Source organism: Falco rusticolus, chromosome 1 (genome assembly GCF_015220075.1).
Source record: "Falco rusticolus isolate bFalRus1 chromosome 1, bFalRus1.pri, whole genome shotgun sequence".
Classification (NCBI taxonomy): Eukaryota; Metazoa; Chordata; class Aves; order Falconiformes; family Falconidae; genus Falco; species Falco rusticolus.
Genome location: NC_051187.1, coordinates 108,731,212 through 108,749,200, shown reverse-complemented (window position 1 = coordinate 108,749,200; position 17,989 = coordinate 108,731,212). Strand labels below are relative to the sequence as shown.

General features: G+C 49.2%; 3 protein-coding genes across 19 annotated transcripts in view; 2 read left to right on the top strand and 1 right to left on the bottom strand.

Moving 5' to 3' along the window:
- LIN54 (lin-54 DREAM MuvB core complex component) overlaps positions 1 to 3,040 on the top strand; it is a 41,527-nt gene extending 38,487 nt beyond the window's left edge. For 5 of the 6 annotated variants that reach the window (XM_037395466.1, XM_037395431.1, XM_037395448.1 and 2 more), the window contains one exon: positions 248 to 2,506. In XM_037395466.1, the coding sequence (XP_037251363.1) occupies positions 248 to 449 (202 nt within the window). In that variant the 3' untranslated portion in view covers positions 450 to 2,506. Of the gene's footprint in view, positions 1 to 247 lie in introns of all 6 variants that reach the window. The other variant, XM_037395475.1, reaches the window with a different exon arrangement.
- Positions 2,304 to 11,541, bottom strand: THAP9 (THAP domain containing 9). Its single transcript, XM_037395419.1, has 5 exons — positions 11,394 to 11,541; positions 11,116 to 11,311; positions 10,739 to 11,018; positions 9,836 to 9,986; positions 2,304 to 8,324 (listed from the first exon to the last, which is right to left on the bottom strand). The coding sequence occupies exons 1-5, from the start codon at positions 11,537 to 11,539 to the stop codon at positions 6,398 to 6,400; spliced, it is 2,700 nt and encodes an 899-aa protein (XP_037251316.1). The 5' UTR covers positions 11,540 to 11,541; the 3' UTR covers positions 2,304 to 6,397.
- A 314-nt stretch (positions 11,542 to 11,855) lies between these two features.
- The window catches only part of SEC31A (SEC31 homolog A, COPII coat complex component), a 45,554-nt gene continuing 39,420 nt past the window's right edge, over positions 11,856 to 17,989 (top strand). For 11 of the 12 annotated variants that reach the window (XM_037395406.1, XM_037395389.1, XM_037395380.1 and 8 more), the window contains exons 1-4: positions 12,462 to 12,588; positions 13,207 to 13,289; positions 13,838 to 13,961; positions 16,972 to 17,170. In XM_037395406.1, the coding sequence (XP_037251303.1) occupies positions 13,211 to 13,289; positions 13,838 to 13,961; positions 16,972 to 17,170 (402 nt within the window). In that variant the 5' untranslated portion in view covers positions 12,462 to 12,588; positions 13,207 to 13,210. Of the gene's footprint in view, positions 12,069 to 12,354; positions 12,411 to 12,461; positions 12,589 to 13,206; positions 13,290 to 13,837; positions 13,962 to 16,971; positions 17,171 to 17,989 lie in introns of those variants that run through there. The other variant, XM_037395319.1, reaches the window with a different exon arrangement.

Sequence of the window (17,989 nt, the reverse complement as noted above, 5' to 3'; positions counted from 1 at the left end):
GTACCTGGGCATTTCAAAGCCTATTTCAAAATCTACATCAATAGAGGCAAGCACCAAAGCACAGTGGCCCACCAGTTCATTTGACTGTAACTCTGGTTTATTCACTCCCTGTTAGCTGTCTAAAGGCTCTTGGAAGCAGTGAGACAGATGAAATCTCATCAGTCCTCGTACTAAACAGTTGCCCAGCCACGGAGTTAGGTGCGTTTTGTGTTTTTGCTGAGAGCGAGTGGATCTTTCTTTGTTTCAGGCTGCCCTTTACATTTGTAACCAAGGAGGTAGCTGACGCAACCTGCGAATGCCTTCTCGCACAGGCAGAGCAAGCGGAGAAGATGGGCAAGTCAAAAGCTGCAGCAGAGCGCATGATACTGGAGGAGTTTGGACGCTGTTTGATGAGAGTTATTAACTCTGCAGGGAAGTCCAAAAGTGACCCTTGTGCCATGAACTGCTGACTCGTGCACATGAGCCATAATGAGGCGGACTGAACAGAACACTTAAGGCACAGGGACACTTTGGCATAGAGGATTTAATAATATTTGTTAATTTGGTGCTTGTTGTAAATTGACATGCGTAAGATTGAAACAAGAAAATCTTTTATAACAAGATGTAGAGCCTTTTAAATCTTAGCTAAATCCTCTTCTACTTAAGACAATGCCTAAAGGTCAATTCTTCTTCCTGATGTACAGCTTTTACCTTGGATTTCTAAATAATTACATGTGTTCTCCCCTTTCCCCCAGAATAATTGCCTGGGGCATATATAAATTATTATAATATATATTATTTACAGTGTATGAAGTTGCATCTCTTTGTGCATACAGGAAAACACAGCTGTCAACAGCCAAGCAACTTTTGGCAAACAGGTCCGTAATAAGGAGGTACCAGTGTATCCAAGATAGTTCTGAAAGGAAGTGTATAAAAATGAGCATCTAAATGGAAGGTAGTACTTGTGTTTAGGAAATGACACAGCATGTTTATGTAGTGCACAGAGCACTGTGAAATACACAGGTGATAATACAAAGGAGCTGCTTGCAGATTCTCATTGGAGCAGGGCCCAAGAAACTTAAGAGGCAAAAGGAATTAATGGGAATTTTTTTAATAGGAACATGGCTGAAAGCTGAGATGTTTCTTAAGATGGAGCTTGAAGGCTAAGACAGACAGTGGCCTGTTCTCAGAAGTGAAGAAGAGCAGCCACGCCACAATGCCGGACTGTTTGCCCAGTGTTCAGTGTTACCTAAGCTCTTGCTTAGGGGAAGCCTGGTTTTTCAGAGGTCTGCAGCAGCCTGGTCCCTCACTGGAGGTAGGGCTGTGCAGTCCACTGTGTTTTCTAGGATTGAGCTGTAACTCTGGAAGAGTGTTAAGTCTGAGAAGCTGAGGCCATGGGAGGCAGTGGAACCACAGTTGTTTTAATGAGGATTTGAAACAATCTGCATCTGAATCGACTTGCAAACACAGGTAGGGATCATGTTCAGCCTGGCCGTGGGTCTTCAGGATGCTGCTTCTCTGTTGGCAATTTACTTGGGGTGTAAGGTTTTTTTTAGTGTTGTCTAGAATGACTGTGAGAGCTGTGACCAGAGAGGATGCTAGCACAGAATCAGGATTGCTACCAAAACAGAGGCATGGATCATTTTACACACAGCAAGGGGGGCAAGGGGAATCAACTATAGCTGTGTACAGACTAGGGCAGGGGACTTTTTCAGTATTTGTTACAGGCAATCTCAGAATACATTTTTTGATAGTGGAACACATTTGCAGAATTAACCCGGTAGGTTACTTACCTACCATGAATATCCATAACCATGTTTAATCACAGGCATTTTTATTAAACAGTGCAACCTGAACTAGCTAGGTTTTTCCAAAAAGGATTTTGTATTCCTTGTGTAAAACTTAATACAGAGAAATGTATTCTGGAGCTCTTCCTCCAGGTTTTCTAGCAGGGCCAGGCCGGGGAAAGGTAGGGGCTAGGCAAACCAGCAACAGAGCCAAGTGCCTCCATGCGTGATGGCAGTGGGATGGGAGGATGCTTCCACTTCTGTCTTCGCCCCACGGTCCTGCGCACTGAGCAGAAGGCCCTTTCTCTTCCACCCTTCTCTGTTGCCTCCTCTAAATGCCTCAGGGGCAGAAAGGGCCTGGGAGGTGGCCAGCGGTGCTGGCGGGTCCATCGAGTGGTCATTGCAGGTTAAGTTTTGACCTGCCAGTCACCCTCTGAAGGGCCCTGTCTGCTATTAACATCTCCCTGAGCATAAATAGCAAGTGTGTTTTTGCAGACCTCTGAAATGGGAATCCACCTCTTGTGTAAGTAAATGCCATATTTTTTCTTTTTTTTTTTTTTCATAATTAGGACTTGGATTTACTAAAAAAAAAATCAGTGCAGTAACTTTACATGTAGATAGTGCGGATATTCAGTTTACTTCTAGTGACCTAATATAGTATGTCCAGTAAGATTTGTATAAATGTAAATTAGTGTAAGTGAATAAAGTAATACCTATTTACGGTATTTTTCTGATTGCAATATGCCTTCTTTTGTTTAGACTTCAATCCGTGTTAATTTTGTAAATATTCCATGTCTTACTCTAAATTGCACCTTTTGTGATGTGTATTTATATACAGTGTGCAAAAACACTTGTGAGATTTAGATTACAGTTGTAATTATGTATGATGATATTGCTTGAGAATATTTTGCTTGTAAAGACTTTGAAGGTGCAATCAAATGCTCTTAGTTCTTCTATTTTGTTTTGAACAAGCTTTCTCAAACATTAAGCTTGGATTCCCCTCTCCCTGGTGTAGAATGTGTGAATTGGTTTTTGTACTTCCTTAGCCATTTGCATCAAACTGCTGGACAAGACTTACAGTCAAGTTCATTCAGTTACATAAAAATAATTGGGAATGGGGCAAGGGTTCATTTTCTAGTTCTGTTTACATCTGAAAGTAGAAAAATTAAATTTATATTTACTAGACCTATTCAAAGAATACACTTTTCTATATTGTACAAATAAACAGTCAGATAAATCACAAAGAAAAATAAACATTTATACTATTCTGTAAATACGATTTTTCTGCACGCCTTTCCTTCAGCACTGACAAATATACACAGAAGATTCTCACTGAAATATCAAAATAAATCCATTAGCACTAGGCCCACTTCTGATGCAAGTACGGGCTGGCATTTTCAGTACGAGATGGAATCCTACCAGAGAGAAACCCGTGGTTACTGGGTACTGTCATACATAACAATTCCTGGCACACTGTGACATGGCCAGAATGTGTCAACCAAGCCAACACCAGGTAGTTGAGCCCACATGATGATTTCTCAAATTCTTTTAAACTCTTTAATGAGAGAGCATAGGGTTTTTTCAGTGTGCACTGGCTGGACAAGCGTTAGGCTTGGACTGAGCAGAAAGATGTGCAAGGCCATTCTGCAGCGCTCTTGGAAGACAGCAGGGTACTACACAGGGCTTGTTGAAGCCCGGCAAAGCTTTGTCGAGAGCCTTAAGACTGCTTGTTAGCGGGGTGCAACGCACCATTTTCTTGTGGCATTTGTGTCTTACTGTGTCTCTGTTGGGGGGGAGGTTTGTGAGCAGCTCTTGCAAAGCCATATTACCCAGTTGCATTCCAGAATACAAGTCATTAAGAGAGCTTGTGGTTTGTTTCTGCAAAGTAAAACCTGGGTTTATTTTTGTGCATCTGATTTCTGTGCTCAGTTTTTTTAGCAGCTTGGTAAAGGCAATATACAATCGATGCTCAGGGAGCCTTAGGAGTGTTGTTGGGATGTTGAGTGAACAGAAGATGTAACTGGACTGAGCTTTTCCCCCTGTAGTGCACCAACCACTGCAAGAGGAAACTGTCTGTTACCTTGGGCTGTTGTAAAGGACCAAGAGAAGGAATGAGGTGTCAGAGTGACTTACGGATGGGTTTGTATGGACCTAATGGGGGGCATGGCGGTGGCAAAAGTGAGAGTGTTACAGAGAGAGTGAATGTCTGACAGAGGAGTTGCTGGGAAGAGAATGCAGTGTTCAAAAGACACTGTGGAAAAGGGAGTGGTGCAGAAAATCACTCTGTTGCATTTGTGGAGTTAGGAATGCTGAAAAATTCCACTGAAACCTGACAGTTCCTGCGGTGCGAGTACAGCCAGCAGTATCTGTGGTAGGCAAACAGCAGGTCTGTATTCTTGGAAAATAATGGCAATTGGTACAGGGTTCCTGCAACAACTGTCAAGCATTCTTACAATACTGTATAGCTTTGTTAATTAGGTAATTGCCACACTTCTTTCTTATAATGTGCTTTTGTTCAAACATTATCCTACCAAGCCCTGTAAAACTTCCGCAACATCTCTTGAAAACCTCTGTCATCAATATTTCAGTGAATTACAAAAGGATGTGTGAACTGTGGTGGTCATGAGTACAGGCAGGTCAGCCATGGCAATGCACAGAGGCTGACATCAGCCTGTATGCTTAGTGGTTTCTAGCTCAGTTCACCCATCAGCAGCAACTGCAGAAAACCCACGAGAAATTCAGAGGTGGGGGAGCTCTGTGCACAGCACACCTACTATATTCACAACTTCACCGCAGCAGCCAGGAGCTCATGCACATCTTCATGCAAGAGCTTCTTGTTTGGGAGGAGGCTCAGTATGAATCAAGCAAGACAGGCTGCCTCAGATGTAAACAGAAGTGGCAACAGGCTTATGTTCAGCTGAAAAAAATGCACAGCAAGGAAATGCCTGTTCCCTGGGGCTCAGCTCATACTGGGGCTCGAAGGTTTAGGCAATGCAAATGTTAAAACATTACGTGAGTGCAAACAATCTACCACTGGGATTTCGGCAGCATTTTGTCAGTGGTCCTAAAGATCTTATATGGGAGGGAAGCGGTTCCTGCAGAGTCTCTTGTAGGTGGAATGGCTCCATGGCAGCAACAGCTTCAACATGGGTTTTTTCATAGGTAACTGGACTGTGAAAACATCTATAGAGATTCTTGGTTTGCTACTCCCACCAGAGAACATACGAAGTTCTGCGGTGCTGCTGCTCTCAAAGCAGAGCCTGAAGAATTGAGTGCTTGAGCGCAGCACCTCTGCACCCGCCATGAGTGAGTAGGATTAAAGGGAGGAGGAAGAACCCAAACCAACCAGGGACGGTTTTGTCAAGTCACTAGTAGGCAGAATGGCACGTTGAATATTATTCCTGCCCTGGCACACAGTACATCATTTTTCATCCCATCTCCAACATGCAGCTCAAAAGTAACTTGAACAGCCAGAGTTATGTGGGAAATAGTTGCCTTGCATCTCTATGGATGCAAGTGCTGTTCTGCGTGGCAAAGGGAAGCCATTTAGCAGCAGTTACGGCAAACTCTCTATTCCAGGTAAAGCACTGCATACCAAGGCAGCTTCCTTGCCACAGCAATGAACTGACTGAAGAAGCCTGTCCTGCTTGGTGGCATTATATCTATGACTCAAGTCACCAGTGGAAACAGCATCTGAAGCTGAAACTGCCTTATGGCCTGTGCTGCAGGACACACAACAGCTCTGGGAGGACAGGGCCATGTGGCACAGTGGAGCGGGTGACCTGATGGGGCCATGTAATAGGACCTGAAACACACACCCTGCTGCAGCACACCCATATGCTGCTGCCTGGGGCTCCTGCCCAGAGAAGAGGGTGTCAGTGCCCCTGGGTACTGCTGGGCACAACAGTCTTGTCACAGTCTCAGCACTGCCCTCTCACCTCTGTGGAGAACAGCCTCTTTGCTGAGCATTCACTACCTCACTTGTAAAACATGGGGCTTTAAGGGATACAGTTTGATATCACAGTGCCCCTTCCAGGGGATTCAGGCTTAAGCAGCTTGTTTAGCTGTTTGATGAGACACGTAGGAGTAGAGATCAGAGCTTGTGTACAACTTGAGTGCCATTTTCTTTTCATGTCTTTATTTTCCTTTTAAAGTAAAAGCTCTGCAGGCTTTCTTGCCTCCAGCTTTTTTAAAGAAGATCTGCTTTGGTGAAATCAAAGTGCCAGCACACATGATCTCACCAACAGTGTGGAATACGCGTCAATTTTCTCCCCAAAAGAGTGCTTACAGCACTAAGCCACCCAGCACCTCTGCCACTTTGCCAAACACCTTGAGGAGCCATTGCTCATTGTGAACTGCCACGCAAATCTTGTGAAACATGCAGCTGCTTTGCAGGATTGCTAAATGGAACACAGGATCAGATGAACTTCCTTGCTTTGCTCAGCCAAACTCTGATCAGATGGTTAGTGGTGGCACAACACACCACCGCTTATCAACATCAGTTTTGCTGGGCAAATCGTGGGAAGATTTCCTCACATGTGTTGCCTGGACCTGGCCATCACCAAGCCTCAGTGGGGGACAGGCATCCTTGGAACAGCAGTGAGTACTTGTGACCCCATGTGGGTCTGGCTTCAGTGAGAGCCACCCAGCAGTGGTGATGGAAACAAATGTTTTCCCTTCAGTCTGTGCCCTCCACGATGGTATTTCAAGTTCAGGTGTTTGGCACAGTTTATTCTGATGTTTAAATAACATCGTGTTATTTCCTTTACTAGGATTGTGTAGTGATTGTTGATGCACAACTCCCCATCAAATAAATGGTTCATGAGAGTAGGGAAGAGGGAACTTTCTCCCAGAAGCTCCTGCAAGACTTTCTCTTCTAGAGACAAGCACCATAGCTTAGTGGTTTTGTTGCCGTCTCCTACTTCGCCATACCGGTTCAGGACTCGTTCCAAAATGTTTGTTATGTGGTACACACTTGCTGAGGGCAGACTCACTCCACCTAACTTTTTTATGTAAAGCACTGACCCGCATCCTGGCCTGCTGTCATCTGACTCAAAGAGGGAAGCAAGACAAGCCTCGCATTGCAAGTCAGAGGCTAATTGCTCAGCAACAAAGCCTGCGATGCAGGTGATGCTCTGTGCGTGCAGCGATAGGTCTGTCAGTGCATCACTCAGTGCAGAGCCATGCAAAAGAAGGCCTGCACAATAGGGGTACTCCTTTGTCAGTGTCTTCCCATGAGCTGGGTTATACTGAGCACGAATGCTGCCAAGGGTCAGATCTCTCCTGCGAGACAAGGATATGTCCAAGGAGCTTGTATTGCCTGCGCCGCTGCTGCGTGACAAGCCTGGTGCCAGGCTGCAGCTGGCCAGCAGTCTGTGGTAAGCGGCCTGGAACACAGTGCAGGTGGGGCTGCTGCCGCAGGCTTGCCGGAGGGCCCTGAGAAACAGCTCCAGTGGGTCAAGGCTGAAGGCACAGGCCAGGAGGTGGTGGGAAGGAGTGCCTTCTGGACATATGTAGTTGGTGTAAAGCCACTGGAGGCTTTCAGCATTGAGCAATAAACTCAGAAGACCTAGTCTGCGTTTGCTTTTAATAATGTATTTCCCCATAGAGTCTGTTAAAGTGGTGAAGGAGCTCTTGGCCTCATTAAAGAGGTGGCTTATTTTGGTGTAATCTACAGCTAGCAAAGGCCTTTCAAGTCCCCTTCTACAGGGACCTCTACCATGAAACACGTCGCACAGACGGCTCATCAAACGCACAAACTTGACGGTACCGCTGCAGTTCTGGAATGAGGCTAGGCCCAGCTTCTGGAGGTGTTCCAGTGCATCAGCAACACCCTCACTGAACAACAGGGTAGCAAGGTTGACCTTCAGGTGGTAACTCTCCTTGCTCCCCAGTCTACATGACTTGGGACTGCATGGCTCTAACACCCTGTGCTCCTGCAAAGCTGCCAGCTCCACCACATGCTGCCACCACACGGTGTCACTGAGCCACTCTATCTTCTGGAAGCACTGCAGAGCATTCCTTATTAGCTGCAGCACATGGCAAATGTCAAAGAAGTACGTGATGCTGTGACCCGAGTCTGGCGGATGTTGGAAAGTGCACTGAATCCTTTCGGGATCTATCCTGATCCCCAGAGCTCTGGCAGTCTCAGCACCACGAGCGGTGGCACCTGACGTCACAGCCAACACCATGATGCCAATGTTGTTCAGCTTACTGATGGTCTGACGAAGCAGCTGAGCAAGTAAGTGGCCAGTCGTGCTGTTCACAAAGAAGTAGCCAAGTGGAGCCATCCAGGGACTCAAGGTGCCGACTGCCATGAGGATTATCGCTTCTGAGGCCAGCGGCGCTTCATCAGCATCAAGGATGCCTGCTCCCAAGTCAACAAAGCCTGTCAGGCGCTGCGTCTGTGGGTCCCACTCCTGCTGCTTCTGCAGGGACATGTCTTGTACCATCAGGGTGCAGTAGCGGTAGGCCCGTTCCCCACTCTCCACCTTTTCCTCAAGGCAGAGAAAAATGTCATTGCTGAAGCCTGCAGTAGCCTCATTAGTAGACAGCCAACTGGAGGGGTGAGGAGAGGAAAAACAGGATGTGATTAGGCAATCTGAGAAAACTGAAGCAACAGTCAGCACCTTTTACCTCTTAGGAGATATGGTCGGCCATGCAGGGCAGGCAAAGGCACAGAGTATAAAGCAAGCAGCCCTGCCTTTCCTAATGCATACTCTGAGTTTCTTTTCTCACACCCTATGGGAAGCCAAATGAAAGTACTGACCATCGAGGGAAATAACAAAGCAGTTTCTTGCCTCTCCAACGTATAGGAAATCGGGACAACAGAAAAAAAAAATTAAACCAAATACAGAAGTACAAATCAGGGTATGCAGGGGGTCAGCAACACCAGGCTGCTCTCCTTCCCAGCTGGCTTTCTCCACGCTGTACATCGTACTCCAGTTTGGAAGATGGGAAAGCCTTGGCAGCCTGTGTGGAATGCTACTCCCTTTAATATGCTCCATCCACTAGCTCCTGGCACCCCTTCAAGCAGATTATTTGGAAGATACTGTGTGAAACCCCCACAGGCTGGCATGGACGTCTGTTATCTGTCGGGCATCCTCCAATTGCACTACAGGAATCTGAGATTCAAAACCTGTAGGGGGAGAGTTTCTTCAGCTTTTGTTTTGTGTGCTGTTACAACTGCACTCCTTGTTAATGGGTCTGATAGCAGTTCAGGTATTAAATTCTGAGCCTACGTAACTACTTGCCGTGAGTTACGCAAAGGAGTTATGATACAGAAGAATCTCCCTTCTGTAACTTTGAAACAGACACTTGTCAAGATTCACTAACTTCCCAGAGTCCTTGTGGGGCAAGGTGAGAAAAAACAAAGCTCTAGTCTAATTGCTTTATGCAGTCCTTCGCTTTCTCATGCCCTCTTCTTGACCACTCCCTTTTCCAGAAAACAGTCCCAAAGTTTTCCATGTTTAGTCCTATTGGTTTTCATTTCCTCTGCTGACACTTAATCCTGCCCATCTCTCCTCACCTGGTTTAGGCTGTTGGTGAAGTACTGCAGCGGCTCCCTTTACACTGCCTCCTGCTGCTGCTTTTTAGATGACCTTACTCGTATTTGCCCTTCCTTCCACTGTTCGGCTTGTCCAACCCCTCTCACAAGCCTGCACTGCACATCACAGGTCAAAAGCATGTGCCAATGCAGTAAAGCACCTGTTTTTTTGAATTCCTCCTTCCTCCGCAGTGAACAGTAAACACATATAGGCCCTACAGCAGCTGAGGCCCTGAAATGTAGCTTTTCTTCACACATACTCATCTGGGAATACTCAGCAAACTCCACACTCCAAAATCGTTGGTGTGAGTAATGTGATAATCTCATGCTGTGACCCACATACCAACTCTCTGAGACGAGGTGTATCAATGTTTATTGACATTTGCTTCCTACTCTGCTTCTGTTACTTAAAGCAGAGGAAAAACTACTACCGCTGAATGTTTTCAGGACAGATCTGTTACGCATATTTGCTATACGAGTACCTGGCAATACACTCAGAATGAATGAATGAATAAAAACTTGCTTGGTCAGGCTGTGAGGATGAGGGAAGGGAAGAATCTTCTGCAGATAATCATAGGCCTTAACATGGTAGAGGTGGAGAATACAAGCGAATTGCCTCATTTCTGGTGAGTATTCTGTCATGTGCCTCCAGCTGTGTAACTCACAAGGCAGATCTGGTTAAAAAACCACAACAAAACAAAACAAAACAAAACAAACAAACCAAGAGCTTGTCAGCTTTAGAGAAGCAAATAAATCAGCTGGTAAGTTAACACAGGGATGTAAAATACAAACTGCACAATATAAAGCAATGGGGCAGCCTCTGGAATCGCTCGGTCCTGAAGCCTGACATGAAGAGCAGGGCTCAGCAATGCTGTCACTGTGCATCACTTCTTCCCAGAGAGAGGAATGGCTAGGGAGCATGTGGCCCACGCTCAGGCCAAGTCCCCAGCACGTCCTTCCCCTCTTTTCCCACCTAATACCACTCCCCAGTTTTGAGTAAAGGCTGTATCTTACAGGTGGGTGCTGCTGCTTCAGAGTGAGTGCAGGGAAGCCGTTAGCGGCCGACGGCAATTTGAAATGGCTTCTTCAGGCTCTGTTACTGGCACTGACAGAGCCCATGTCCGGACAGCACAGACAAGGGGGTTTTCCCATTCACAGACACCCTGGGGCCACCGGCCAGGTCTCATCTAACAGCCCTGGCGCCAGGTCCGACCCCAGCCTCGAGCAACTGCATTTTTCGGGAGATTTTAACACCTTGCAGCATTGGCGGTTGCATTCCAGACATAAAAACGGCAAAGCCTTTGCGCTACAGTTTCCCAACGGCTGCGGATAACCGATGCCAGAAAATTACAGGACTGCATGAAACCCGCGGCGAGGGAACGGGGACCCCGCGACGCCGGGCCCCAGCAAACGCCCCCAGCGGTACCTGCAACCAGGGCCTGCAGCAAACTCACGGTTTCCTCGGGAAGCTGCTGGGTATCGACCAGCTCCATCAGGATGCTGGCCACCCTTGCGGGCTGCTGCGCGGCGGGGCGGCTCCCGGCCGCGGGGGGAGGCTTCTGCGGGGGGGCCGGGGCCGGCCGCGCCTCCGCGCCCGCTGCGCGCTGCCCCGCCGCGGTGTAGCTGTGGTCCTCGGCGGCGGGGGTGAGGCCCGCCTGCCTCAGGGCTCGGGCGGGGGGGCTCCGCCGGCCGGCGCCCCGCGGCTCCTGGCGGGGGAAGGAGAGGGGCGGTGAGCGCCTAGCGGGGCCAGCACAGCTTGCTAGCGGGGGAAGGAGAGGGGAGGGCGGCCGGCAGCGCACGCACCGGGCGGGGGAAGCGGGAGGGCACGGCCCCCCGCCTCAGCTTGCGCCGCATCCCGTAGCGCTCGAAGTCGGCCTCGGTGAAGTGCCGCGAGCAGAGCATGGCGCTGGGGCCCGGCCGCCAGGCCTGGCGGCTCCGCGGGTCCACGCGGTTCACGGCGCGGATCCACTCACGGCGCTGCGCGGCGTCCACCGGGAACCTACGGGGGAGGGGAGAGAGGGAGCCGCTCGCCCCGCCCGGGCGGGACGCGGGGTGCCGCCACGGGGGACGGCCGCACTCACTGGTGGAAGGAGATGCCGCGCTCCCGGCTCCGCCCGTTGTCGCGGGTGGTGCAGCCCAGCGCCGAGCAGCTCCGCGTCATGGCTGCCCCCCAGCACCGCCGCGCCGCGCCGGCACGACCGGCCCGGCACGGAACGCGATGGCCCATTGGCTGACACCGCCTGCCCGTCTAGCTTTCTCCTTCCCAATTGGCTCGCAAGCCGCGACAGCTCCGCCTCCGCGTCGGAAGACGCTTCTCCATTGGCGGGCGGCCGCTGCGGGCCGCCTCCTAGCGGTGTTGCAGTTCCGCCTCGGTCTGATGTAAGCAGGGAAAGCGGACGGTAGGAATGGGAAGAGAACGGAGCCAACCGGTAGTGGTGGTGGAGGGAGAGGTAGCCAATGACAAGCGGCGATCCTCGCAACCAATGGCAGCAGCGCCACCGTCTGTATATATAGCAGGGCCGGGAAAGCGCGCTGCCTTTCCCGCCGCGGCCTGGTAGGGGCGGGGCTGCTGTGCGCGGCTGCCCGGTGCGCCGGGGCCTGTGCGCGTGGTCGCTCCTCCGCGCCGAGGCGGGAGCCGCAGCCGCGCCATGGGGCCGGGGCAGCGCCCGCCCCAGGCACAGGTTCCGCCCGCTGTGCGGCCGCAGGCTCCGGCGGCGGGAGGTGGCAGCGGAGCTGTGCTCCAGCTGCTGTGAGAGGTGGGTCAGGGGCTGCGCCCGCAGCCGGCGGGTCGGTACCTCAGGCGTGCGGGTGCTGTGCTTCCCCCCCGCGCCGTCCCGCGAGGCGGAGGAGCCCTTTGTCGGCCTGGCACCTGTCCGATGATGAGCCTCTCTGCTGTTCACATCATGACAGCGCCGTGATTACTGCTGTTGAGCTGAGGAGGACAGGCGGCCCCGGAGTCCCCCCTGCCGCACCCGCTTTCCCCCGGTTGCTCTACACCCCGGCGGGGCGGCCGCCCCTAATGTCTGTCTCCCTCTTTCCCAGGGCCGACCGCTGTTCCTGCCCCCAGGAGCCCGGAGGAGAGCCTGCAGGAGCCACAGGCACGTCCCCCCGCACACCGGCCGCTTCCCGCGCCGGGCGGCCGGCCGGGCCCCCCCCACTCCCCCCCCGCCCCGCGCCCGGAAGGCGCCGGGCGCGCCCGGAAACAGCGGCCGGAGGCGGGGCCGTGGCTGCCACGTTGGAGCGGGCCGGGGCCGGGTGAGCGGCGGGGACGCGGAGGTGAGGCGAGGCGGACACCCTCACCCTCGTTTTCCGCCTTTTTTCCCTTTAATTCCGGGGCGCCCGTGCCGGTGGGCGAGGCGGCCCGCGGACGCCGGCCGTGCGCGGTGTTCCGACGGCGGGCAGAGCCCCGGGGTGCTCAAGTGAGACCCAGAACCGGAGCGGTGGGGGCTTCGCAGCGGTGTGCCGCGCTCCGAGCCGGCTGGCGGCGGGGGTCTGGCGGGGCTTTGCTCCAGGCGGGTCTGCGCCGTGGGTCGAGGCAGGGGGCTGCCGTGGGGTGCCCGGCGTGTGCCTCCATGCCACCAGAGGAAGGGTTTTCAGAGCGGTTGGAGCTTTGCCCACATTTTCCTTTATTATGGTCTGTTCAGCAACTGTCAGTTTCCTCTGTGTACCCTCTGTGTTATTATGCCAACGGAGAATTACTCATCCCCTTCCTCCTGGGTGTGCGCTGGAGGGGATGGCTTTGGGATGTGCGGATGTGTGTCTGTCTGTGGATATCCTTAGGAAAGCAATCACCCTGGCAGCTTCTGCCAAGTCCAAATGCAGCTGCTGAAATTGTGGCAGTGCCATCTCCCCTTGCTCCCTTTAAGCGTTGTTTTTCTTGGTTTTATTTTTTAGTGAAATGAAGCTGAAGGAAATTGATCGCACTGCCATGCAGGCATGGAGCCCTGCCCAGCAGCACCCAATTTACCTGGCTACAGGTGAGCTTCTGGGAAGTGTGTGCTAGCAGGCCTTGGACTACGTGTGGTGGCTGCCGTGAAGTGGTTGTAACTGAAAGCTGTAGGAGTTATTTCATGTCCTGAAGGCAGGAGCGGGGTATATGCTGTGCTGTCTTTAGTGGAGTTCTCTAGTTGTGTCACGTGTGAAAAAAAGCTTTACATTCTGCAAGTGACAGCAAACATCCTCTTCTTGCTGCCAGTGTAAGTTGACAGCAATCTGAACCACTAGTTTTCTGTCTCCTGCGGCTCATTTCTAACTTTGATCATTTTCTGTGCATCGTCATGGGGGGGAAAAAGCACTTGCCCAAAGCTTTTCCTGTTCTTGCTGGTTAAGAAATGCCTAGAGGGGGAATCATGGGGAGGAGAGCTATATAGAACTACATCCAAATAACAGAAACAGAAACTTGTCCTCATTTCACAATCCTTTTCGCATTGCAAGGATGATGTTTTTATTCCCCTCCTTGTACTGCTTTTGCAGTTGATCTTTTGTGTATCATGGCTTTCTCACTGCCAAGCATCCTTCTTTGCAGGTACATCGGCTCAGCAGCTGGATGCAACCTTCAGTACCAGTGCTTCTCTAGAAATATTTGAGTTGGACTTATCGGACCCCTCACTGGATATGAAATCCTGTGCCACCTTCTCTTCCTCTCACAGGTAAGCAGCGGGGTTGTAAGGGAAAAGTAATGGCTGTAGAATTGTTACACGTGTGTGGAAAGGCTGCTTTGTGAGGTTTATTTGCGGTTGTTAAGGAGAGGAGCAGAAGTTCAGTGCTGAAGGATGAAGGCACCTGAGTGTCATTGCTGTTGTGGGACAGTGAGATGTCATTGTGAAGGCAGTGAGCTTGGACTCCAAGGAGCTGCAAGCAGCTCATGCTCTGACATAAACCTGAAAAAATCTTGCATTGGTTGGTAGGTTTGAGTATGTATGCAGGCCATTTATCTTCGGGAGCCTCTGCGATTCTTCAGAGAACAGAAGGAAATGTGAAATTATGACAATGCAGTCACAACTTTTCACATTGCCCCATCCTGTTTGCATTTAGGTATTTCAAGGAGACTCCTGTAATGTAACTAAACTGGGTCATGTTGTGTGTGTGTATTATCATACCTCAACCCGCAGCTGGGAAGCCAAGTTCCTGACTGTGAAAGTCCACTTAACTCATAGTTCCTTACCATGCATTTGTCCAAGGAAATAGTTAGCATCAGAGCATCCAGTTTCCATCTTGGAAGCATTTGTAGTGGCTCTCTGGTGGCTATTTCAGTGGCTACTGCTTCTTGTGGGTAAGCTGAAAAAACTTGGGTGGAAGCACAGGATGTTTCTGTGGGTAGATGAGGTGGTAACAATTTCCATTGCCATTGGATTGGATCCATGGCTTTTTCATACCAGCCTCAGTGTTGGCATAACCACTCTTTTCCCTGGTGACCTGAAATCATGTGAGTGGAGGTGCAGGCAATTACAGTGTTTTCACAGTATGTTCAAGTGAGAATTTGACACTTCTAGAGAAGCAATTCATCTCCTCCACCTCTGACATGAGCAGAAAGGAATTGGACTTGAGTCTTCGTTATCTGTGCTAAACAGTTAACTTTAAGAACTAAGGACCTACAACTATTCTAAAGTTCTTGACCACGTGAAGTTGGCTTGTTTCCTGGAGGCTGTGTTGCTTATGAACGACTTGAGAGGGGCTGAAATTGTGTGCAATTGCCCACAGTAAGATTGTGACCCTGCTTGAGGATGCTCTTCTGATTTCAGTAGAAAATGGTTGTGGTTGCTTTTGCAGGAGGAAGCACAAGGTGTTAGGCTGCTGGTTTTGTGCCATGTCAGTTTTGTTGTAATGATTTGTGGGGCTGGCAGAGCAGTTGTGCTGGCTGGCAGCTCGAAGTCTGTGCCCTGCAGTTGTCTGTGTTTTAGTACATGGGGCTCCTGAGAAACCACCACAGCCTCTGTTCGATGCCCTGCACTGTGGCCAAAGCTGATGTTAACAGGTTCTACTGACCTGCTGGGAGCAGGATGAGGTGCTTGGTCTTTTAAAATTTCCTGGTTCTACCTAGCTTTAACTATGACTGGGATTTTTCAAGGCTTGCCAAGTGTCTTTTGCTTACTGAATTTCAAAAAAATACTCCTTATAGCCAGGGTGCAGTGCTGCTTTGCAAGTACTTCCCTTAGTGAGCAGCACAAGAATTTGACTTTGCTCCAGAAAATGCGTTACAAGGGAAGTTGATTACTATTTTTTTTTAATTAAGGATAACAAGGAATGCCCCAGCTAGCAATGTATATGCCAGGCTTTATTTTGGTTTGCAGCAAGTGAAAATGTCCAGGTGGTTAAACCTGCAAAAGATAAATCCGGCAACAAGCTTTGTTAATTGTCCTTCAAGGAAAGTTTTGCACTGTTTTTATAGAGCTTTATGTTATCTTGCAAAGAGCAAGGGGCAAGGAGAAAGCAATTGCACAGTTAACTGTTTTCTGTTCCTCACTGTTTTCTGCCTTCGTTTTGGATTATCTGAAGTCCCCTTGAATCTTGCTAGTGGTGTAACACTACTGCCCAGACACCTCTGCTGATCACTTTGTTTTCTTGTAACCTTGCAGTTAGGTGCAGAAGTTTAAAAATTGTACCCGGAGAAGGGAATGTCTGATATTGCAGACCCATTTCCATTCTTTGGTGAACCCACACTGTGACCTGAACACTGCAGTAGGAGGCTGAGCACTTGGCTGTTATTGTATTTCTCACCCAGTATATGCTCTTTCTTTCTAGCTTTCTGCACTATGTATTTTACCATGGTGAAGTTGCTGTGACCTAAAGTAATTACTTGAAGATTGTCCAGAGATAACAGAGATTAATAACAACACAGTGAATGCTAAAGTAACTCCTTGCTACCTTCCAGTCAATGTGGGTTTGCTTTTTGCTTGCATAAGAGCTGATAAGTGTGTGTTAATTTTCTGTAGAAAAAATTCATTCTTTGCGTGGTTGAATACACAGGCATGCTGTTTTGCATGTGCAGCAGGTTCATTTAGTTGACGGAAATTTGGGTATTTGCCGATGGACACGGTGGTGTGAAAATAATTCATTTCTAGTAGTATGTTTAATTCCTCTTTATTTAGTATGGTTAACAGATTGTGGTCCAAGAGATGTCTGTGATGTGAATAAACAACTTGCTGAGCCTCCAGTATAGCAGATGAAACACTTGCACATCCAGAAGCACAGATACAGAAAAGGATTTGGAATTTTTCTAGTTCCATCTTTTTCCTCTCTTGTATGGAGAGTTGTTCACAAATAGCAGAGGTTTACCTCCAGGCTGTGGCTGAATGGACTTACAGTCCTTACTTCAATTACTCCTGTTTTTTTTCAGAGGTGAGCTCAAAATCACATGCAGTTGGGAGCACTTACCTGATTTTGCAGTCAGGAGATGAGAGATGTTATTGGTTCGGTATGTCGTGACTTTGTGTCTTGATAATGAGCAGAATTGTGACACTTTGTACTTACAACCCTTTCCATCAGAAATACAGAGACTCATTCTTAAGGAGAGCTGTGGGCAGTCTTTTCTCTGATCTGTGTGCTCCATCTGTTAGCAGAAGTCTGGAGGCCTTAGCTGGAACGATCAAAACGGGGTGCATCAGTGTACGTGGAGTCAGTGGTGGGTGATTGTAGACTGGGGACCACTGTGTCTTACAGGTACCACAAGCTGATCTGGGGGCCGCACAGCATGAACTCAGGTGAAAGAGTCTCTGGAGTCCTGATTGCTGGAGGTGAAAATGGAAATGTCATCCTGTACGACCCAGCCAAAGTCATAGCTGGAGATGCTGAAGTAGTAATTGCTCAGAAGGACAAGCACACGGGACCAGTAAGAGCACTTGATGTCAACATGTTCCAGGTTGGTTTTCTGCTGCTCTTCTAGATGAGTGGCCTGTCTTAACTTGTAACTTTAAATGTTTCTGTCCCCTTCCCCTCCCCTGAAAAGCATGTGTTTGAGTATCTGTTTGTATTTAGTAGGAAAAACCTGTCCTGTTACTGGTATTTCAGGGTGGGGAATGAAAGATTTTAAGGTGTCTGGTTCATTCCTTCCACTTGTCAGTTCACCCTGTCAATTTAGTGGATCTTTTTAGCTCAGCTTGCATTACATGTAAAGTAGAGGTGGTTTTCTGTGGTATTTTAAGCTAGTCTACGGGTTTTTAGCTCCTGTGTACTGTGCCAATATTGTTGTTATCGCATGGGGAGTATTTACATGCTCTCACTCATGTTTCTGGTGACATCAGAATTTAGGTACCCCCTTTGTGGAGGGTGGGTAGGGTCAGTCTTCAAGACCTCTAAGTATTATTAAGTGGAAAGAGGAGACAGAACAGGAAACAGGGTGATGTGGCCTCTCTAGCAGAAGAGCTCTCAAAACTGACAAGCTTTCCTCCATCACTAATGAGCATTTACTTCCTTCTAAATACAGTGGATTGTTTTTTCCCTTGTCCCCACCAGCTGCATGAGAATTCAGTTGAATTAGTTTCCTAAATAGCACTTCTGTCCCTGCACGCTTGCTTTCAGCCATGCTGCCCTGTATTCATTGTGTCCTCCCTGAATCACTTGCTTTTCCTTTCTGCCTGTTATGAAGTCAGGACTTGCTTGTCCCCAGCTAGCCGCAGTGTGCGATCAAAGGGTGCTCGATGCCCTCTGCTCCGGTCACTCTGCCTGGACTTCTGCATCC

Excerpts from the sequence above, each read along its gene's own strand:
- THAP9 (XM_037395419.1), bottom strand. The coding sequence starts at position 11,539 with ATGGGCCATCGCGTTCCGTGCCGGGCCGGTCGTGCCGGCGCGGCGCGG. Across the intron at positions 11,312-11,393 it reads CGCGGCATCTCCTTCCACCA|GTTCCCGGTGGACGCCGCGC; the intron begins GTGAGTGCGGCC and ends CCTCCCCCGTAG. Across the intron at positions 9,987-10,738 it reads GCTGCAGGCCCTGGTTGCAG|ATCTGCCTTGTGAGTTACAC; the intron begins GTACCGCTGGGG and ends TTTTTTAACCAG.